Here is a 24,327-nt window from a genome sequence, read left to right as displayed (position 1 = left end):
TGTTATTACGAAAAGTGCTACTTATTCAGATACTAAATTTTTTATATAAAGTAGGCTTTCTGTCAGGAAATTTCCAAGGACTTTCGAACTCCACCTTCGTAAATGACAGATCTCAATGGGAAGATTACGGGTAATTAGGGTGATGGATAGGTTTCGGTGAAATTGCCGGTATTATCCATTCGGCGATCAGGATTTTCCCGTAAATCAGTTAGGATGTCCTCTCTAACAAGGGGATCGTTTAATTCGTCAAACCCTTTGCGAGTAACGGTTCTGTTAGAGTTATTTTTATGGTAATCGTCCTTAAAATCTCATTAGATAATGGAAGAGTAATTTCGCGTTTTCTCCTATCTGCTCATTTAATGAGTACTATTGCGTCCCCGTACTGGTTTGAATCCTTTTAACAAGTTACAAATGGGATACGAACAAGATGTAGCGGCTACAGAAAATGGCCAAAGCAGAATGTGAGTTTAATTTTGATTTAGCATTTTAACGGCCTCAAGTGTGAACATTCAATAGATGACAAAATTTGTTGTTCTGACTTAATTCGGAATTGACAATTGGAATTTAAGAAAAATACCAAAAGCTGTAGATTTCTGTATGGGGAGAATATTGAAATAATAAATATTTTATAAACTTGAAATTCTCCTGAAAAACAGAATCCTTCAGATGCTATTCCATTTAAAACTATTGCTCACTTAATCAATGTGAGTATCAGTGAAGGAGAAAAGCGTCAATTTACTCAAGGAATCAAATTTTCCAGTAGGTATCCCAAAGTATATTTTATGCATTTTCAGGAATTTCGTTTAGAATAATGTTCGAAAACAGACACCCAAGTTACAAGATTAAAATTGACGAAGAGAGAAAGTGTTTTGAATAGTATTTTAATACTATGAATATGGTCAAAAATAGTCTTCCTGACTGCTTCTGTATACCATAGAAAGTAATAAAAAAGCTGGATCAATAAACAAATGCGTATTTGATTGAAATCCATTAACACTGCCTCATACAAAAATCACAGAATTATGGAAAAAAAGGTACCTATAAAGTGTAATTCCAAAAATCAACTTAGCGCCATCTGTGTTTCAAATGTGTTTTTGAGGTCCTTAGACTGGTTAAAATATTAATTGGAGGGACATTCGCAGAAACATATGAAATTTTGTGAGATTTCAGATGGTCATTTTGATCAAAGAGGTTTTAAATGTTTTGATTCTCGTACCGCCTTTTGTATATCAAGCTCGTTCTGATTATTGAAATTTTTGTCTAATTTCTTGGTGAAAACCTCAAAATATCGTTCGAAAATTATTGTATGGTAAAGAACTGTAGATCAAATAAAACGAATCATACTAAGGAAAATGGGAATGTAAGTATTAAAACTGGTAACATGTGACTATAGGTCATTCGTTGATTTTTATTTTCCGTGCTACGAAGTGGATACAATTTTCAGAGCGTAAAGGCCTGCAAACACTACTGACTGCACCATGTGCAATGAACATTTCACTGCAAGTCAATTGAGAACTGTTTATCCACGTAAATTGTTGTATGCAGGAAGCATCCCTTGCACGAAGAGCCCATTTAGCGAAAATTAGGACTTATATACGTCCATTTTAGGATTCTCAATTGCTACTCCTTCAATATATTCAGAACTGTAAAGGTTTTATTGATTTCGTTTTGGGTATCAAGTAATTGTCAAATTCTTGTTTGGAAAGTCGAAGTTTTATGAAACTGTGAGTGTTTTGTTCATTCATTAATCAATTTGTATATTGTTTCACAAAGAGACCATATCATAAAGAAACTATACTGACAGGGTAAAATAAAGGTCGTGTATATCTCAGTGACTTTTTTTAATTGGGGTTCTGAAAATTTTGTAAATAAAATGTGAGTAACTGAAATGTGTATGCTATGATGGTATATTGGATATTGGTTCATATTAATTTCTGATATGAATTGTACAAATTCAACTGAGTTTCTTGATACAAAACAACGTATTGAACGGATATAATACCTTTGACGTATAGCAGATCACCATATACTTTTTTGTCCTAGTCAAAGCTTTATTCGTTGTCCATAATTACAAATTTTTGTGAATTCTTTATAAATTGCAAATAAAAGTATACCACATCAGAGCGTGTTTCATTGATATCCACTGATTCTGAACAATGTTCAAATGAAAACTAACATTCTGATCTCAAAACAAAACCATAGCTTTGTTTTCCTACCTTTCTACTCTAAAATCTTTGGTTATGATAAAATTGTATATGAAAAAATAAAGCAATCCATTAGTATTCTGATACTAATGGAATTTTTGTCAAAACACAAATAAAATATGATCCAACATGACAGAAGTTTTTTTTGGGCTCGAGCTGGAGTTCATCGATTTGTTTGTTGTTAGAAAATTTACTGACCCTGAACAATTCATCACTATCTCGAAGAAATGTACGGAAAAACATGAAGAAGAAAACCAGTTCCATATTCCATGAGTATCATGGAGTTCCTAATTGTCTTGTATTGTATGATGAATATGTTATATCATGGCAGCAGAATTATTCCTCTGGTATAGATGCATCAACACCACCTTAATTTACCCAATTCAAATAACCTTCTTCACAGAGAGTTTTTTCACATTTTTTGAGCTCGAACATTTTTATTCTACTATAAATTGATGACGTTTCAAGCATAGAAACACCAAGTGCTGAACTGTCAGTATGACTTTTTTTCTCTCAGATTTAAATGAACCCCGAGCGATGCAGGCTCAAAGGATGTGGAGCAGCTATACAGTTCGTGACTGTATTCTTCTGTATGTTGAATAGCTGGAATAATTTGGATTACATGTTACAATAATTATTGCAGGTTCATTGAATGTGATAAATGCCGGCCTTGAATATGGCTGGACATCGGCCGCCTTTCCAGTTCTACTGAAACTGGAGGAGAACAAAACTGAGCCATTGGTAACCAGCGAACAAGGTGTATGGATAGCCACCCTGCCACTTCCAGGGGCAGTTATCGGAGCTTCAGTGAACGCTTTCGTATGTGATATAGTTGGAAGGAAACCTTTTATATTATTCACCACTATACCCTATGCAATCCATTGGATTCTCATCAGCGTAGCGAATGGCGCCCCTATGTACTACATTGCTAGAGTTTTATGTGGATTTTCAAGTGGAATGGCACTTTCTGCTATACCAATGTATACTGGAGAAATATCTAATCCTAAATTCAGAGGCCGACTTTGCGCAGTTGCGCCAATGTGTATTGTTATTGGAGTATTCCTAATCAATTTATTCTGTATTTTTCTCACTATACAGATGGCAGCCCTTGTTGCCCTGACTTTTTCGTCAACGAGCTTTCTTGGTCTCCTTTTCATGCCCGAAAGTCCGTACTTTTATCTCATGAAAAATAAAGAGGAGAAAGCACTGAGATCGCTCAGAATTTTCGAAGGGAAAAGAGACGTTGAATCTGACCTACAAAGAATGAAGCAGGCAGTTCAAGAACAAAATGAAAAAACGAACGGAGGTTTCAAAGCTTTGGTAAAGAACAGAGTGGATCGTCGAAGTGTTTGTATTGTGGCGTTCTTAAGAGCAGCTCAGCCTCTTTGTGGGATAACTACACTTGTATATTACTCTAGTGTCATCTTGGGAGAAAATGCATCGAATTTATCGGTCAAGTATGCTACTATGGCTTTTACCGTAGCGCTTATGATAGCAGTAATTATTGGTCTTTCAATTGTAGATGTGCTGGGAAGAAGACCTCTGATTTTATTTTCACTTGCTGGGTCGTTTGTCGGACTTACTGTGTTAGCCATTTATATACATTTGAAATCTTCTGATGTTGACACATCTTCATTCACTTTCATACCACTTTTTGCATTGATAATGGTAGTTTCATTTTATGGTGTTGGATTGCAACAAATACCATATGTTTTGCAAGGAGAACTTTTTGCAACATCAGTCAAAGCATCTGGTGTTGCTCTAGGGCTCATAGTTTTCTGTGTTTTTTCTCTGCTCTCTTCGAAATACTTCCAGCATATGAATGATAAAGGGAAAGGGCACATTACAATTTACACGTTTGCTGTCTTTAGTGTAGTGACATTCGTATTTGTTTTATTCTGTATGCCAGAAACTAAAGATTTATCTTTAGAAGACGTGCAAATAATGATGGAGCAGAGAAAACTTCATTTCAAAGATGTAGTGAACAGTCCTCAATAAATATTTTAATGAACAAACACTGATTTAAGGTCATTTGATTATAGTATAGAGAGCGGATTTGAGATACCATGATTGAACAATTTTTATATTCCATTAGTTAGTGTGACTTTCAAAACTGAGAGAAAACAAAGAAGCTGAAGAATTAACGAGCAATACAATCGGGATCGAGTGTCTTGCAGAACAATAAAGCCTCTAACTTCAGCAGTGCACAAAATGGATGTTTGAAAGTATAAACTGACATAATGATGCAAAATGATGGGATAGAAAGTTCCATATCTCTTGTGATATGGTTTATTTATATATTATAAGGAAGGCATAGATATTGCATTACGAGATTTCAAGACGTGATTCTCAGAATATCGACCATCTACTTATAAATTGAAATTCTAGAACAGGAGTTTCAATTTCATGAAAACAAAAAAATGCAAAGGGTTCCTCAGCTTCACTCAGCTTCAAAAGAAAATGTTTTTTCTAAAACTAAGCAATTTTACTCTGAAAGTATCATTCTATTGATAAAGAAACATAAGGCCATATGTAGGTACTTGATAAATTCAGCTTTGAAGTTTTTTTTTTCGAAAATAAGTCTAGGTGGCCGATGCATACGTATCTAAGTGAAATAGAAAACAGAGCACCCAGTAATGAATGAATATATTAGGTATATATGTTTTTGTATATGCATATAAACAGACATACATTTCGTTAATAGGTCCCTTCCACCCTTCATAAAAATCTGGTCTACCCCTGCACACTATGATTTTCAGGGAGGTCCACTTGAAGTTGAAGAATAAAAACGTATCGGAAAAATTTTTAGAAGTGCATTCAATCATTCTTGGTTTTTTGATCATTGGATTGATGTGGTCGATAGTTCTTTACATTCACCCACCTGAAGATGCTATTCTGATAGCGAAACACGTGTCGTGGTTTAAAAACTCATCATTGTGAAAATCGTATAATTTGATATGAATTCAATCATTCTTTCCAACTAATTTTTTTGATTATTAAAAGCGATGTTTCCATCCATTTTGAACCACTCAGAACTTTAGTGAAAGATGCTGGTTTTTCAGCTCGAATGAAGAAAAATTATATGGAGCCGGCCAAAATTTTATCCGGCCAGTGCGACGTTTTGAATGAGATCCGACACAAAGGTTAAGTTTGCCGGATAAAAAATATCCTCTAATTTTTTTTTAATAACCGATGCCGATAACTCAATTAATCACGACTGTAACGTTGAAACCAGAGCATAATGGAATTTCAATTAATATTTCGTCATATCCTGATTCCCGACAGTATTTTGTCGTGTCTTAAAAATCTTTGTGACAAATTTGAATACCAGGAGGAAAATCATTACGTCAAGAGCATTAGATAAGGGTTTGATTAATGGTTGTTGTGCCACTTCGGGAATGAAATTTTTTCCGACAATTTTTCGAACCCTTCGGCTTTTCGGTAACTTTTGTGAGTGACATCGATCAGATTAATCTCAATTGAGAAGAGTAATAAAAAGTTTATTACGAAAGGAATGAATCGAACGGTAGTAAAGTGAAAACTTTTTGTCTGGAAATCAATTTCCAATTGTTTCTTTCAAGGAGATATAATTCCTCATTTATTTAGGGGAGAAACCGCATAATTAGCTCGATAATAAGAAAATATTTTCAAGGCAACCAATGTGATGAATTTTGTTGAAGTTATACCAGTCCAGACTAACTCGACTATGGTTTTGGCTAATTTTATCAGAAATGATCTCTGGAATTGACTATGGTGTTGCCAGACCACTTGAAAGATAAGAAGAAATTACGGATATTTCAGTAGTTTCCACTTTCCTAGAAAACATGGCAGCACTAAACAAACGCCTCCTTTCAATTCCTTCAGGATACGAATTTTAGCCAATGACGAGACCTTTCGAGAAATTTTTTCATGTGAAAATTCATAGAAGAGATAATTTCACCACGGAAAGTTAACATTCCGATTCCGAGTCAATCGCTTGACAGGAGAAGACGTGCTACAGTGCCCCTAGTGCTATAAAAGAGAAAGCGGACGAGAAAGTCACAGTGCCGTAAAAGTGAAAGCGGAGGTGAAAGTGCCCACTAACCAAGCTACGGAATATTTGATTCCGTCTGTGAAGTTGTGTAGGTTCTATATTTGTTATCGGAATTTTAATTCGTTAAAATTTTCAAAGTTGGTGTTCATCCTAAGTGTCCAGAGAATTTTTTTATTTTCTCGTTGGTACTGCAGAAAACATCAGGTGAGCTTATTTTTCGTATCTTTCTTTCTGATTTTTCTCATAGCGTAGAGAATTTTTGATGAGTCGTTTTGTTTTTATGCATGAGATACATTTTTCTTTTTTGTCTTGAAAAATTTTATTTCCAATTTCTTTGAGTAGCAAAGTAATTATTAATTAGATTCTAAAATGTCTGACCATTCGGACTGCGATTCCGTAATGGAAGAAGACGCGCCAGAAATCGCTAATGTCGTGTCCGAACACGATATTTTGAGAGAGGAGAACGCAAGTTTGAAAGCGAGGGTGAATGAGTTAGATAGATGCGTATCTAGCTTAGTTGCTGAGATTAAAAATCTCAGGGAGAGGCTCGAGTTGCAGGAGGGAAATAAGGAAAGTCCTTACTCCAACGCACTCAAGAAGAACATTATTTTGAAAAATGTCCAAGAAGTGAACTTACCGGTTCAAAAACAGAAGATGGAGGTGGTCAAAACCCCTCAAACCAAAATTTCCCCACCCGCCAAAAGAATGAGAAAGGATAGCTCCTCGTCAAATGAAGATACAAACAAGAAAAGAGTCTTGGAAACCCCAGCCCAAGAGAAAACCACTCCAGTGGAAAGGAAAGAAAAAATCCCCCCTGTCACCCTGAGAGGTACGTCCGAATGGACTTCAATTTCGAACGCGTTAATGCGAAACGGTATTAAATACCAAAGAGCGACGACAGTAAAGGACGGTATAAGAATCGTCCCACAAAGCGCCGATGATCATAGAAGGATGACGGACTTCCTTCATAAAATAAATAGGGATTTTTACACTCTTCAACGGGAGGAAGAAAAGAAAATATACGCGGTAGTGAGATACCTACCGCTGGATGCAGATATCCCGACGATCCTTGACGACCTCAAGGATCAAGGGATCGTCGATGCTGAGGTCATAAGGATGACCTCAAATAAAACAAAACAGCCGATGCCCTTATTGCTGGTTAAAACCCAGAATAAGGGTTTCTTCGAGGTGAAAAGGCTCTACAACATGAACTGTGTTGTTGAACCTAAGAGAAGGACGACCGGGCCTGGACAATGTTACCGCTGTCAGCGATATGGACATGCCCAAAGTAAGTGCACTTTTCCATGGAGGTGCGTGAAATGCTCCGGTAATCACAGCTCCAAGGAGTGTACGCTTACCAGGGAGAACGAGGAGCGAAATGCCTCTTGTGTTCTCTGCGGAGAGCAAGGACATCCAGCCAGCTACAAGGGATGTAGCGAATGGAAATTGGTCACTAAAAAGACCAAGAGATCGCCAAGATCGAACCAGACCAGCTCGAGGCCAACACAAAATACACCGAGGCCATCCCAAAACTCTTCGGAAGTGAAGAAACCCCAGGAAACTGCAACCAAAGTGGTCAAAGACACGGAGAATCCAGAGAAAAAGAAGGAAAAGTCAAAAAAGCCGAAACCAGGAAAGGAATTTCTGGAATCACTGAGGAACTGGATAAGTTCACGAAAAACCTCCTCAGCACGATGATGCATAATCTGGAGAAAGAGATTGAGAAGAAGATGCAGCAAATTATTAAGAATATTTAATGGCTGATACGACGATAAAGAACAATCTCATAATTGTCTCTTGGAACGTCGAAGGATTGAGAGCCCGCAGATCAGAATTCGAAGAACTGATTGAAGAGAAGAGACCGGATGTCATAGCTCTCCAAGAAACAAGACTTAACGCCAACGTTCGGATAGCATTTCCCAATTACGATATCTACAGAAATGATAGACCTAACATCACAGGTGGCGTTGCTATACTGGCTAGAAGGAATATAGATCACCATTTCGACCAAATATTCAATGGACAAGAAGTAGAAGCAATATCGATTATTGTGAATACAAATCGAGGACAAGTGAAGATTATTTCAACTTATAAATCACCGGATAAGGACATGCTGGAAGAGGATCTAAAAATGCTACTAGAAGGAAGACACCCTAAAATCATAATTGGTGATCTTAACTGCAAATCGCAGGAATGGAATAGTAGAGTGGAAAATACCAACGGGAGAAGACTGAAGATTTATGCTGAAAAACTTGATGCAGTTGTAATAGGACCTGATATACCGACCTACATACCAAGAGTAAATGGACTACCCGATGTACTGGACATTGTCGTAATGAAAGACATCACTGAAGAAATCAGCATTGATACAATAGAAGACGGAACTTCAGACCACAATCCCATAGAATTCATAGTGGGACATGGCCCAAGAAACGAAGAAGAGACACAAACCAAGGATCGCACAGACTGGGAGAAATATAAGAATTTACTTCAGGAGAAAATCACGGAAATTCCCCAAATAAACACCCTGGATGAATTAGATGAAGCAGTTGAAAAATTGGAAAATCAAATAAAAGAAGCCTATGAAGAAAGCACCAAGAGAATAAGGAAACCAATTCCGAAACATTCACATGGAGATACGCCAAAGGATATAAAGGAACTTATAAAAAAGAACAGAAGACTCAGAAAAATCTACAGAACAACAAAAAGAGAAGAAGACAAGAAGAAACTCAATAAGCATAGCCAGATATTGAGAAATGCTTTAACAGAACTGCGTAATAGCAGATGGCACCAGAGATTAAGGGAACTGAATACAATAGATCACTCGGCTTGGAAAATGCAAAAACGCTTACGACGAGAACGGACAGTTATACCTCCACTGCATGGAGCAAACGGAATGGTATATACGAGACTTGAGAAAGCCGAAGCACTGGCCGACTCAATTGAGAGAGAAGCCAGAATAAATTACAGAAATGATGATGACAATGAAGATCTAGAAGAAGAAGTGGAGGCAAACGAAGAACTGATGATGGAACCACCGGAAACCGAAACCATTCCAAAACCGGCTTCACCAACAGAAATCAAAGAGATCATAATGAAATTGAAAAACAGGAAAGCGCCGGGAGAAGATAGGATAACGAATTATATGTTGAAGAAATTGCCTAGAAAAGGAATAGCAGCCTTGACGAATATAACAAACGGAGTGATGAGGACCGAATACTACCCAAAGAGATGGAAAACTGCAGAAATGATAGTTTTCAACAAGCCTGGAAAGGAACGGAAATTTCCCCAAAATTATAGACCGATCAGCCTACTATCAGCACTAGGAAAAATCGTCGAGAGGGTTATCGCTAAAAGGCTGAATGAGGAAACAGAAATGTTGAAGATAATTCCATCCGAACAATTTGGATTTCGACGAGAACATTCGACTGAACTCCAATTACTACGGCTCATAGAATACGTCACCGAAGGAATGCAGACCAAACAGGCCACAGGATTAGTTCTCATGGATATCGAGAGAGCTTTTGATAGAGTATGGCACGAAGGCCTTATCTACAAGATGAAAAAAGCAGGATATTCGACCAAGCTATGCAAGATTATAAGGAACTATCTGAGGAATAGAAACTTTTATGTGAAGATAGATGGAGCAACCTCTCGAACCAGACAATTGGAAGCGGGAGTGCCTCAAGGATCGGTACTTGGACCTCTGCTTTACGTAATATACGTTTATGATATCCCGAAGAATGCTAGAAATATGCTCACCTTGTACGCAGATGACACAGGAATAGCGTTCAGACATCGACGCCCAGAGATCATACACCGGAGACTGCAGGAAGCCATAGATGAATTACTCAAATGGTGCATCAAATGGAAAATCCAAATCAATGGAAGAAAGACTCAAGCAATATTACTGCAAAAGAGAAGATTGAGGATGGAAGAAAACCTTGAAGTTGATGGAGAAGAGGTTGAATGGAAAAATGAAGCAACATACCTAGGAGTGACGCTTGACAGAGGACTTACATGGAAAAACCACATCAAATGTGCTGTTGATAAAACAAAAGCCGCAATGAGTAAACTTTATCCACTCATAGGCAGAAGAAGTCATATGAATAAGAACATCAAGTTGACGATGATTAAAACAATTGCGCGACCACAACTCACATATGGTTCGGCGGCATGGGGCTTCGCAGCCAAGACCCACATCAAGAAAATACAGGCCACTGAGAATAAACTCCTTAGAATGGCGATGGACGTACCCTGGTTTGTTAGGAACAAACAAATCTACAAGGACTTGGAATGGGAACCAGTTACCGAATTTATGAAGAGAAAGGCGGAAAGGATATTCGACAAAGCCAAACAACATCCAAATGAGAAACTACGAAGATTAGTCGACTACGATCCAACGGAAGAAGCTAGAAGGTCAAGAACCTACCACCGAAGACCCAGAGATCAGTTAAGGATTTAAATGTAACCAAAGAAGAGCTTAACCTATAAAAGCTATAGGCAGCATACAAATATCAACACGACTACGATCGTGTGAGAGTCCAGAAACCATAAGAGTTAACTGGTTAATAGGCAAAATGCCCGGAACCTATGAAGAAGCAGTTAAGGGTTTTTAGTGGGTCTCGAGCTCAGAGAGTGAGAATCCCCACACTGTTCCCCCTCAGGAGAGGGTGTGTTCGTCTGTTTGCAGATTTTCCCCCTGCTACACCAAAAAAAAAAAAAAAGGAAAGTTAACAACTTGAGTGAATATTATTTGTTCTTGAATGAAAAAATTTTTTTATTTTTTTTTCCGTTGGTCGAATAAATTTTTTTTTGACTTTCCGAGATGACGAACAGATTGAATTAAATTATAATGATAACCCAACATGAATTACTGGTTTCTGACATAAGATATTCATTTTCTCTTTTTGAACTCACTACTGAAACGGTGTAGACCTCTCTCAAATACTTCAACCTTGGAAATAATAATAATAATATTTATTTACTAATTGGTTGTTTGCATGAGATGAATAAAGAGATTCATCACAGAAGCTTTAGCTAAACTATCGTTTGTTCGCCATTTACCTTAAATAGCCTTTGAGTGGTGAATGAACAAAATGATTAACAAAACAAGATTTTTCAATTTAGTGATAGATGGAGTATTAAAAATACAATAAATGAGTTACATTTTTGTTGCTGATAAAATATTGAATATTCTACTCCTGATTTCTATTTCATTTTCGATAACAATAACGAATTCAGCTTGCAAACATCCATATTAGCTCTGATAATCATTTTCAATATGTAATCGTTTTATTTCATTTAGTGCAAAAAAAAGTGTTTTTTCTTCCTTAGGAATCTTTTGTCAAAATATATGTATAAGTCACAGACCGTATACGTAACAGCCAGGTGAGTCAGAGTCTAGGGGTAGGGGTTACACTAACCTTGATTATTGAAAATAATGACACAAATGCAAGAAACTGCTCATGTTTCCGATTGAAAACTAAAAGAGGTAAAACCATAAAAAGTTTCATTTTCGATTCCATATATGAGGGGCTCAGAACTGAAGTGAACCAAGTCCATTCAGCCTAGTTTTGAGATGAATGGCTTAGAAGTTGTTTATCTCCAATTAATTCAAAAGTGACTTCTTTATTTATTATTATTCTTATGTAAGCATATGCTTTTATTCTAATCTTTTAAGATCTAAATAAGTCACTTTTGAATTGATTGGTGATAAACAACTTTTAAGCCATTCATCTCAAAACTAGGCTGAATGGACTGGGTTCACTTCAGCTCTGAATCCCTCATATATAATATTGGCAATAGATTCTTTGCCGACACAAAACCAATGGTGCAATTTCACAAAGCATGAAATTGATGAGGTGGTGAATATATATCAATATTTCCTGGAAATTTGCTTCGGCCCTAGGTTAGAATTGTTGGGGTGTATGATGGTCATAATGAAAGAGAATGAGTGACTTCGCGGACAATTATTACACTGTCCCTATTACATTTGAACTATTGGAAATTTGACCGTTGACCGAAATGAACAACGTTATTTGAATATTTGCTTTCTTCTATATCATAGCTTTGTAGATATTCATTATTCATTAGTGAATTGCCCATTTAAACTATTTTCTCGTTTTAATTTAAAACACGAATAATATTTGATTTCATACGTCGAACATGGTATGATCTCCATTTTCCAAATGTTTCAGCAACATAATCTCAATATGTTTTTCTTTTAAATTGCATAAAGTAGGTAAATTTATGATTTCCTTAAACTTTTTAGGGTTTTCACTCCGAATCTTTGGAATAAAATCAATTGAAAAAAATATAAATAAACGATTTGCTGCGTAAATTCTTTCACTAATTTGTCAGGAGCAAATCAAGTAGAAAAAATTGTTGCCTGACAATGAACTGAAAAAAAGAACTTTGAAATTATAATTATATATGGTAACGTTTCGGAGTCTATATCAGACTCCCTCATCAGACTAAAATCAATTTCCGAAAATCTTCTGAATTGTAGCTTTTATTTGACATTAATTGTCAATGCATAGAAAATTTTGATTCATTTAATTTTGAAATTAAGGGATGACAGTTCCCTCCTCGGTTCCCTCTTTTGTAAATTAATCCAAATATGATCTCTTCCTACCGAACAATTGGCCGAATTATTATTTTGATCCAACAAAATACACGTGGACTCTTAATTTTTCGTTTATAATGATATGGTTCTGTCTTTTGAATTTAAGTGTTATTTCATTCCTCCTGTATAAGAACAAAAATGATCTGCGATCTGTGATCTATTAATTTCTCTATTTTATTATTTTTATATCTATGGAATTAAGAAGGTTGATATTCATATCACAATGGTTATATATCACCCTGTATATGAAATTTTTAAAAGACTCTTTTTCTTTCACAATATAAGTGATACGGTTGATGTAAGTAACAAAGAGTTCCAAATTAGAATTATTCGAATACAACTGAACCCATCAATATTAAATTGTGTGAAAAGATATAATAGGTGCTTTGAAGTTCGATTTTGATGTTCCAAAATTTTTCTCTGATATTACATCAAATTCCCAATGAAGCCAAAAATTTGAAAACCTTCGTCGGGATGCATTAATCAAATTTAAAACAATTATCAATTTTTGTTTTCTGATACTGGACGATAAATGGAATTTTTTGCTTCATTTTTTTTACAGGCTTCGAACAAGTACTAGGTACAAACAATAAATGAAATTTCAAATGATAATTATAATTATACTTTCAAAGGCAAATAATTGGAAAAAATTACCCGATAGCAACTAGATTAGGTATACGTTATAATTATTAAATTTGAATAATCCGATTTCACGAAACCTTCTACGACGAGACTACGAGACTCTCACACAATTTTTCTTGATATCACAACTTTATTATTAGGGGTTGAAAAGAACAACATGTATCATATCATAAGGGGTTGTTATTTTCAACCCCTAATAATTAAGTTATGAGATTTAAAAGAAATGTGTGAGTAACATCTACTTAATGCTTCATATAATGTATAGTTTTATGACTTAGTATTTTATAGAATCCGTAAAAAAAAAATTATAAACTGTCAACTCGTCATCGCCTTCCAAAGGCTGTATCTTGGAAGGGAGGTCGATCTCGAAAAAATTTTTTAGGAACTACCCCTGTTTATTTTCATCGAGGAATCATCTCCCTAAGTGTCCTTCGTATTAGTTTACAGACAATCTGTATATTATTTACCGATGGAACACCCTGTACGTATAGACTCACCTAGAACTCTATCCCTTGCTCGACGGAAAAGTGGAAATTATGACCGAAGGTAAGGGTTTCGATCAGGAAATCATGAATTTGTTATAACTTTGCGAATGAACAAACATAAGCTAAGCGTACCTACATTGAAAACTGAATGATAGCTTTCATGAAACTTTTATTGGTCGACGAATTTCTCTGCAATATCTCGGAATTTTATAAGAATTTCATGGAGTCGAGATGTTGAAAACTTAGACGTCAACTTTCCCTCTTATCAAAACAGTAGTAGTCTCGTGCATTTGGATCCTTTCATTGGAAGTTTGCCGCAATATACACTGAAGTTTAAGGGAACCCACCGAAAAAGTTGAAGTAGTGGTGATTTCGTTTTTGAATTGAATCGTTTGATCCGTGTCGGCGATGAAAATTAATGAGTTCGACGAGAAAAACTATGATGAAATCTTGTCCGTCGAAAGATTTTCTGCTTTCTGAAATAACAATTGGTGTATACCTATTTGAATGAAGTTCATCATCATCGATATATAAGTTAAATGGTATTGAATCAAGTTTTTGTCTTATCCACTTTCTGAATTTAAAATATATGGATCAGATGAAAGAAAGAATGTATGTATGTTAAAGTTTAAGTTAAAGTATGTTAAAGAATTATTGATATCCCAGTAGGCCTCGAAAGTCCAGAAGCAGCTTGATTTATGGCCACTTATGATGTAATAATTTCTGTGGATTCATTTACAGAACTGAAATATTGAATTGACGTGGCCGATACTTGATGAAAATCCAAAATTAAACTTGAAACAAATTGTACGATTTTCAAACCACGACACGTGTTTCGCTATCATAATAGCATCTTCAGTTGGATGAAGGTAAATTCTCTTAGTAGTTCAAAAATTCATTTTGTGGAAATCGTATAACTGTTTCAAGTTCAATTCTGGATTTTCATCAAGTACCTACCGGACATATCAATTCATTATCACTACTTCCACAATATCTATTCGTCCTTCTAAATTATAGATTGTAACGATTTACATTCGTTGTTAGGACACAGAAAAAATCTCATCAGGGTTACTATTTGAATGAGCAGCCATCAATACTAAATAGCACTTCCTTACACTCTGAAGTCTGCTCACTTTCGGCATCTTTGTAATATTAATTAATATTAGTTGTGGTTATGTGGTTTTGACATAAACCATATTTCATGTGTGCCAACCTTACAACGTTATAGTTACAAAAACTTAAGGAAATTATGGCCAACCGTATGTTCTTATAAAAGTGAATGTGAGTATATACACATTTCACTCTATATAGTACGAAAATGTTGGGTTATGACGCTTGTCAAAACATTTGTTCTATGTTGCCTGTTCTACGTAAAAGTATCTGTTATTACGTATTTTATCACAATGTCGAATCTCTTCGGAAAATATTGAAGGCATTCCAAATCCAGTTATTTGCATGGAAAATATAAGAGATCAGTATAATATCATAATATGCACTAGCTTGAGGAGACCTAATGTTCGTTATCTTCTTTGGCTAAAGTTTGAATACGTTACATCAGATATAGATTTCAAAACTATTAACCTGAAGCATATGATGCAGTGGTTGGGAGTGGGTATCTCCCGAAGGAATTAACAAATAATTACAAAAATTTTAAATTCTTCAACAAAAATCATCTTGCATCAATATAAGTAAAAAGAATTAAAAGAAGTTTCAAATCAAGATGAACTCCACCTTTGAACAAAAATTTCACATGAATAAACAATTAACAGAACAACTGCTGCGTATTTGTGGCTGTTCATCTTAATACATTGATATAATAATAATAATTAGGTATTTGTTGGTACCTTAAGATATTTACAGTGTCTGGGACAAGTAAAATGAAAAATAGAAAAATCAATTTTCGGGAACTTATTCTACGATGATATTCAACGAAAATCCTGTAGTAAACATTTCGCATGAATTCACTCAAACATAAAATTCTCAAATGCCACCACTTTTTTGGGTAACCCAATAAAAGGAAATTCTTTGTCATCCTTTTCATTCACAATCTTTCTGATTGTGGAAATATTCAGCTGAATTATAAGTCGTTTAGATTTAGATGAAACATTATATAAATTCTCTTACATTGAATATGTTCGCTACCGTCTGACGTATTGTGGATTTCAGAATATCAGGGTATAACTATTTGACCTGTATTCTAAATAGCACTTACTGAAACCCTGTCTCTTTTTTTCAATCACTTTCGGCATTTTTGTAATAAAAATGATATTAGTTGTGGCAACGGCGTTATGACATTAACGACATTTCATGAGTGCCAACTTTACTCCGTTCTAGTCACAAAAACTTGAGAAAATTATTTCATGGCCAACCGACTGCTTAAATAAATGTGAATGGAGTATACTTGCTTTTCCAATTTCTATTGAAGTTACTATAGAAAGCATCGAAATAAGTAACGTTTAGCCAGCTTTAAATTTGTTGGTGCAAACTGGTACAAGCAATCCTTACATGTTCACTAGCTGACCCGGCAAACGTTGTTTTGCCATATAAATAATTTCCTAGTAATTTCTAGTAAAAAAATAGAAATTAAAAATTTTGTCTAAAAAATAAAAAAAAAATTTAGGGGTGGACTACCCCTAACATTTAGGGGGATGAAAAATAGATGTTGGCCGATTCTCATAGATACCGGATAAGCACAAAAAATTTCACCAAAATCGGTCAAGCCGTTTCGGAGGAGTATGGCAACGAAAACTGTGACACGAGAATTTTATATATAATATTATTATAGATATGATTCGATTTGACCAAGCTATAGAGAATAAAATTGAATATTAAATATTTTCACTTTGTTATGGAATAATACAATTATGAGGTTTATCTATGATGATGAAATGAGAAATAATGAATATCATCTGAGCCGCACCGCACCCCTTTCTACGCTTGAAATAAGAAAATAACATAGAAAACGGGATCTTTCGCATAGATCCAAAGCACGCCACGATTTTCAACACGCCGACATCGTACAAAAAGTAAACACAAATAGCTCTCGTAACATCTATCAAGTTTGTTAGCACGCCAACGCTGTTTGAACAATAGATAACTGATAATGACAACCTAACGTGACAGAACTTCTTACGACACCATCATTCGACTGTGTCCGAAAGGCCCTATCTGACACACGTCTAATTCACGCTAAATTGTATAATGAGTGATTCAATTTTCGACACAAGTTTTTGTTCACCCGAAACGAGGAAACAATCAACACAACACTTATGTAGGAGATGAACTGCGACCGATTTAATCTCGGATTTTATCCATTCCACAATAATATAATGGAATAATGATTCGCATCCGAGTATCGAACACTTAATGACCCGACAGTTCTTGTTTCTAATAAAAATTTGTATGTTATAGAATAAAATTTTAGCAGGATTTAACAGATATTCCAGAATTGTGCACATTTAGTCTTTTAAAATATGCTATATACTGCATTCACTTTTATTTTAGCACTCGGTTGGTTATGAAATAATTTTCTCAAGTTTTTGTAACGAGAACGGAGTAAAGTTGGCATTCATGAAATGTCGTTAATGTCATAACCAAAAATTATAGAGTATAAAGATATCATAGAAAGATGAATTAATTGGCGATAAACAACTTCTAAGCCATTCATCTCAAAACTAGGCTGCCTAGACTTGGTTAACTTCAGCTCTGAACCCCTCAATTGAGGGGCGCGCATTTCCATTGAAGCAAGATGATTTTTGTTGAAGAATATAAAATTCTTGTAATTATCCGATAATACCTTCGAGAGATACCAGATAACAATATGCATATTATGTGTCAGTAATTCAGTTTTCTTCCATAGCATAAATAAATATATTTAAAAACTGATCTCTTTTATTTTCAATGCAAATAACTAGATTTGGTATACCTTCAATCAGTCTGTATAAACGTCAATTATGTACGTCAAATATTTTCGACTTCATATTTTCCGTGTTTCGACATTGTGATAAAATCCATTGTGATAAAATCCGACATTGTGATTCCAATCAATTTCTATCAACCCTACAGCAACCCCTAAAATCTCAAATGAGTAGGTGGATTGGGTGACACCATGTTTTGGAGGTAATATACTTGACCTTTGTGTTAGTACATATCAAGTGTTCCAATGAAATATGAAAATAATGATAAATTTTGTACTATGAGAGTTTTTCAAAATGTTATGCGTTATTTTGAGGAATTAATCTCAAGGTGTCAAGTCTGGGTGGCGTGGTAGTAATTCAATCAATCATCTATCCATTTCTTTTGCAAATGATCAGTGAGCCGCCTCACTGAAAGATGGTGAATGAGGTGGAGTTCCATCCAGTTCGATGTGAATGAGGTCTTCTTTATATATCATTTCCAAGAGAAACGGATTGAGAAGAGGGCCAATTGATAGGGTACCACGGTACACAGAGTTGACACTTTTAGGAAAAGAAGTATGGACTTTGTAAGCAGAGCTAAAGAAATTTTAAATCAAGTAGAAAGTCACTCAGGATCTTAGTCCTTTAGTAATTGTCGCCGAACAACCTGCCATTCACATGACAATCTTCAGGGCAAATCAACCTGAACTTAAAAGTGTAGAGTCAAGCAGTGGTTGTTTTCAGATAGATTTGTCCTGAAAATCTGATAAAGAACTTAACTAAGCTCCTGAGTGATTTTCTACCATATTTTTCTAGCTAAACACATTTGGTTTCCTTCCTCTAGGGTCATTACGAGGATGTATTGATATCTAGTTAGCATAGAGCAGTTCCATGCATAACAAATATTGCTTTACCATAGCAACGAACAATAACTCATTAGAAGTGTCAGGGTGAAGTTTGAGGTCAAAAAAGAAAACCAGAGTTACGCAATAAAATAGAAGAAAGAAGATGTCCACCGAAATTGTGAAATCGAACAATTGAAGTATCGAACCATCAGCAAGTACCTGTATTTAAAAGGGTTAAGAGGTAAGCAGATTTACGAAGATATGCTTAATACCCTTGGTGAATAATGTCCTTCGTATGCGTGAAAAATTGGACTAGAAGCTTCAAAAGAGGTAAATTACTAATTTCTACGATCCAGAAACAAAGAAATAATCGATGGAACGGCGACACTCTGGTTCTCTAAGACCTAAGAAGTTTCGTGTCCAAAATCCGCTGAAAAAGTTCTTGCTTCAGTTTTTTGGGATTGCCATGGAGTAATCATGATTGATTTTTTGGATAAGGGTAGAACAATAACCTGAGATTACTATTCGACATTACTGATCATTCTACGGGAAAAAATTTAAGAGAAAAGACGTGGAAAGCCTACCAAAGGTGTTTTGTTTTTGCAGGACAACGCCCCTGCACACAAATCTCATGTTGCCATGTAAAAAATTCGTGATTTAGGGTTTGAATTACTAGAACAATACCCTTATTCACCAGATTTGGCTCCATCCGACTATATCATCTCTTTCCTCAAATGAAAAACAGTAAATTTTCTTCCAACGAGGAGGTAAAAAAAGCTGTGGAGTTCTGGTTCGCAGATCAAGAAGAAACATTTTTTTCTAAAGGTCTAAAGACGTTGCAGCTTCGCTGTAATAAATGTATCCAATTAAGAATAGAATATGTTGAGTAATGAAATATTTTGACATTGAAATTTTGTTTGGTTCTAAAGTAGGCTAAGAATTTTTCTATATATATTCGTACAAATTTTCTAACGTTCTCCTCCATCCATTGTATTGTTTTTTTATTTAATTTCGGGTCACCTGTATCATATAAACAACTGCGTCCGCAAAATATACTGAAATAACATAATAGTGGATTAACAATGTATGTTGAACATAATAACACCGAATATAAACCGATGATGCATAGTCCATTAGACCAAATTTTGAATGACAATAAAAACATCTACCCCCACAAATCTATCACTACGAATTAATCTATTCGGAAATGTATGGAACAGATGAAAACGTGTTTCACGAATATTTATTCATTACCAAAACCAAACCCCCGCATTAATTTTCTGCCGGTTATGTTTTCAATTACCGAACAGATAATTAAACGTCAGTCAAACTAGTTCTGAAACAGTAATATAACGTGTGAGAAGGTGGAACGCGTTAGGTTTAGCCGTTAGGGCTTTTTTGGCTGCAAGGCAGACGGAATGGACGCATCCGGTCAGCGTCGGCACGTCGCCGTTTTCAATTTGCCGACGTCCGTTTGCTAGCTGGCCGACTGCGGTTGTCCTTCTTACTCATTTTAGATTTGGAAAGGACGATCCCATCGCTGGAACCTGCTAATCCGAGAGCACGGCTGGAATTCACGACTGCGGGGTCAATGGTCAATATTGCAGGGACCCGTGTATGGAACGTCTAATTTCGAGGGTTTCAATTGAAGCAATCCTAGCTGGTGATGAACTCAAACGGCACTGGGGAATGTCTTCGCTTGTTCCATGTATTGAAAATCTTCTGGAATGACGGGCAAACTTCCATGTTAAATATTGCACTCAATTACGTTATTGGAGAAGTCTACAAAAGACATAACATGGATTCGCTATTATTGGGATTGCAATGGTTTTATCTTTCTAATAATGGCAGACTAATTAAAGGGCTCAGCAGACGTTTCTTATAGAGGAGTCATTTGAATAAGGTTCATTTTATAATAGAGAGAGAACTGGACATCTAGATACGAGGATGTATTGATATCTAGTTAGCCTAGACCAGTTCCATGCATAAAGAAAATATTGCGTTATTATAGCAACGAACAATAACTCATTAGAAGTGTCAGTGTGAAGTTTGAGGTCCAAAAAGTAAACCAGAGTTACGCAATGAATAAAAAGAAGGAAGATGTCCACCGCAATTGGGAAAATCGAAATTTGGAGTATCGAGCCATCATTAAGTAACTGTATTTAAAAGGTTTAAGAGGTAAGCAGATTTACGAAGATACGCTTAATACCCTTGGTGATTAATGTCCTTCGTATGCGACCGTGAAAAATTGGACTGCAAGCTTCAAAAGGGGTAAATTTTCCATTGAAGATGATGACTGATCGTGAAGGCCAGTTTCGAATTGGGCTGAATCGGATATCTGAAGCACTGATATTTCATACGAACACGTACATCATATAGTTCATTCATTCATTCATTGCTGTATTCTGTTACCGGGAATTAATCTACAAAAAGACATAAAAAAAGAACAGACTTATAATTTCTTGGGGCTAATTGGGACTGTGTGCCCTTTTGTGACTGAATAGACCCAACTGTGACCTACAGATCCTTCCGGGCATGGATAGTCACCAACCAGATCTGGCCGCTGCTGAATTCTTCTCGAGTCTCCATTATAACTGTGCACCATAGATCTCCACTGTGACCTGTCTAACGCTAGTTGTTCCCAGTTATGATTGATGTAGTGTATCCTTAAACCGCTTATACTGGCCTCCTGGTTTCCGGGATACCTCTGCCATTTCGCCATACAGAGCTATTTTGGGGAGTCTTGTGTCTTGCATCCTCAGAATGTGGCCGCTCCATCTGAGTAGGGCCCTCGTTACTTTAGTCTCAATTGTTGTACAAATCGCGCGTTGCAAGACTCCTGCATTCGAAACTTTGTGGAACCATCTGATGTGCATTATTTGTCATATATGACGTTGTTGCGTTTGTTCAAGCTGTTTAATATGTCGCCTGTAGGGCGTCCAGCCTTCGCTTCCGTAAAGAAGCGTTGGGAGGACGACTGCTTTGTAAACAGCTGTCTTGGTCTTCAGATTGGGGTCGTGATTTTGAAACATTCTGACCTTTAGCTTCCAGAATGCCCGTGACGCCGAATTGATGAGGTTGTTTATTTCCGTGTCTAGGTTACATAGACATAGATACATGGACTGTGCCCTCCCTTTATATCTATGCATGAAATACGGTCAAAAAAAGTGACAGAGAGAAAAACACGTCGGGAATGCAGTTGTCTTTTTCTAGAATTTTGATTGGTCTACACTCACCTCTATGTGAACAAAAAAGAGAAAGGTATGTCCCGACGAGCTTTTCTCTCTTTCTAATAAATAGCCAATTTCATGCTGGCATTGCTCAGTCCATGTCTCTATGTCTATGCTAGGTTAGCCCTAGTATTTATGAAGCTTCCCAAGTTTTTGAACTGCTCGACCTGTTCTAGGGTTTCATTCTCCAGGCTGATATGTGTTTGAAGGCTTTCTGGGGGACTTTCCAGGATTTTGGTTTTGTTGATATTGAGTCTAAGGCCTAAAGCTTCGTATATATGTTTATAGGTGTCCAGCATTATCTGTAGATCCTTTGGGCTGCTAGCGATAAGTGCGCAGTCGTCTGCATATTATATATATATATTCTTTTGAATGTCAGCAATACATTTTTAGTTATCAAACAATATAGCATATGTATGAGTTTTAGCAAAGGTTAGTGTAACGGGGTACCATACGATTTAGAGTATGATACAAGAGCTTAGGGAAAAACCTCAGTAAAAAAACCCTGTCTCCCCGTGGAAGTGTAGTGATGACAAATTTGTTTACAGAATAAGCTTTTAATACTGAAGGGCTTCCTTTCCATTGACATAAAAATTTCTTTATCCTCTTTCCATTTCGAAATAATATCTGAAACAAAGAAACAGAGCAGAAAACGAGAAAAAAGGCGAATAATAAAGCCTTCATCCAAACTTATTTCAAGACTTGATGATGACTGAAAAAAAAAATAGATAATCATAGGTACATAACTTGTTTTTCAATTGCATTGGGAGGGATATCATCTCTGCGTCAAAAATCTTCTGCTGATCTTGGTGGAGGATCACCCTCGTCGTTAGAAATGCCTTCAGTACTCAAAAATAATAGCCAAATCTTGCTTTTGACTGGGAGGGCCTTTCGACCAGGTCCAGTCTTCCAAGTGATGATTCTTCTATTCTTCAGTTGTTCGAGGAACGCTACAGGACCCTTATATTGGGGAATCATCTCCCATAGATATACCAGTGGTTATTCAGTAGAAAATTGAAAAAACGGGGAAGAAATTCAAAAAACTTCTGACACTTTATTGACAATTTGTCTGCATATTGAAGTGCCGTGATAAACTTTGAACGAGTTTTTGCTCTGAGGCGGTTTAGGTTAAATAGGCCTCCATCAAATCTGAATTTTATTCCAACACCTCTTACAGGCATACTCATGTTAGCAATTATCGAGACAGCTATGGCGAAAATATTGAACAGTAAAGGCGCTAACGCGCAACCTGGTTTTGTTTATTGTTTTATTCCAGAATTGATCATGTAGTTCACGTCAATTTGTCCGTCTGCACGTCTGTAAAGAAGATACAAAGACCTTGCAAAAAAAGTAACACATGAGCCATTTTCCCTATTCAAAAAATTCAGACGGTTGATGGAGATGGCACAGGGTGCAACAAGAATCCTTCAAAAATCCATAAAAATTTGGTAAAAGTGAAACAAACCTGTTTCAGGATTTTGTTGCCAAATATTTTTCTTCTGAGAAAATGAATTTGTTTCATAATTTTGACGCGCACTGTATAATGATATCAATGTGCTCAAACTTTTTCCCCACATTGTGGAGCATTCAGCTACATTTTTGTCGACAATATTCTGGCGTAATACTTAAGTGAGGCGCATTGTGTAGCAAAAATTTTCGATTTTGAATCTGTGCCACTCAAGAACAAAATTGGTGGATTCGACCGATTTTCTAACATCTTGATGTTCCTACCAGAAAAGTTTTGCTACCTGTTGGTAGATGACGATCGGCAGATTGACTCCTTAGTTTTTAAAAAGGGTGTGGGTTGGTTTATAAGCAGTTGTTACAAAGGTTGTGGTTTGGCAGCACTGGCACTTACAAATCGCAGAGTGTGGTAGTCGGTTTGATCTGGTTTCACCATCGACGGTCGGTAAAATGACAAAATCGAGAAGTGGTCACTGTTGTTCCTTGTTGATCATGATCATATACCTATATGTGAAGATTTCCCTTCACGAGGGCACATTTAAGCACGTCCCGCCGTTTGGCAAAACTAAGGATCACGGATCAAGATGGATCGTTTTGTTGGTTACGAATTAGTTAAATAAGAAACCACCTACCATTTAAGTTGTTTTCCAAACCTAGGAACGTGCGACACCGTCTATAGATTTATCGACATAAAAAAATTGAAAGCTCATTCGGTGACAATGAAAAGAACTCACTTTATATCCCAGGAAAATACGGTGTATCTAGAATCGTATAAGAAAGGGTCCAAAAGTTGCAATAGTATGCTTTTCAGGTGGAATTCAGTTGAAAGCCCTAGTTGTGAATGCGAGGAACCAGAAGAAACCATAAATCATCTGGTTAATCATTGTCCGATTTATAAAT

At 36.1% G+C, this 24,327-nt stretch overlaps 2 protein-coding genes across 2 annotated transcripts in view; one reads left to right on the top strand and one right to left on the bottom strand.

Annotated features, from left to right (window-relative positions):
• LOC123308867 (tyrosine-protein phosphatase Lar-like) overlaps positions 1-24,327 on the bottom strand; it is a 634,169-nt gene that overhangs the window by 188,365 nt on the left and 421,477 nt on the right. The gene's annotated exons all lie outside the window — the stretch shown is intronic.
• LOC123308851 (facilitated trehalose transporter Tret1-like) lies at positions 2,690-4,205 on the top strand. Its single transcript, XM_044891688.1, has 2 exons — positions 2,690-2,794; positions 2,848-4,205. The coding sequence occupies exons 1-2, from the start codon at positions 2,728-2,730 to the stop codon at positions 4,200-4,202; spliced, it is 1,422 nt and encodes a 473-aa protein (XP_044747623.1). The 5' UTR covers positions 2,690-2,727; the 3' UTR covers positions 4,203-4,205.

The sequence above is a fragment of the Coccinella septempunctata genome, chromosome 1, assembly GCF_907165205.1.
Source record: "Coccinella septempunctata chromosome 1, icCocSept1.1, whole genome shotgun sequence".
NCBI lineage: Eukaryota > Metazoa > Arthropoda > Insecta > Coleoptera > Coccinellidae > Coccinella > Coccinella septempunctata.
The sequence above is the reverse complement of the archived record's forward strand: the minus strand, read 5'-3'. Positions and strand labels throughout refer to the sequence as shown.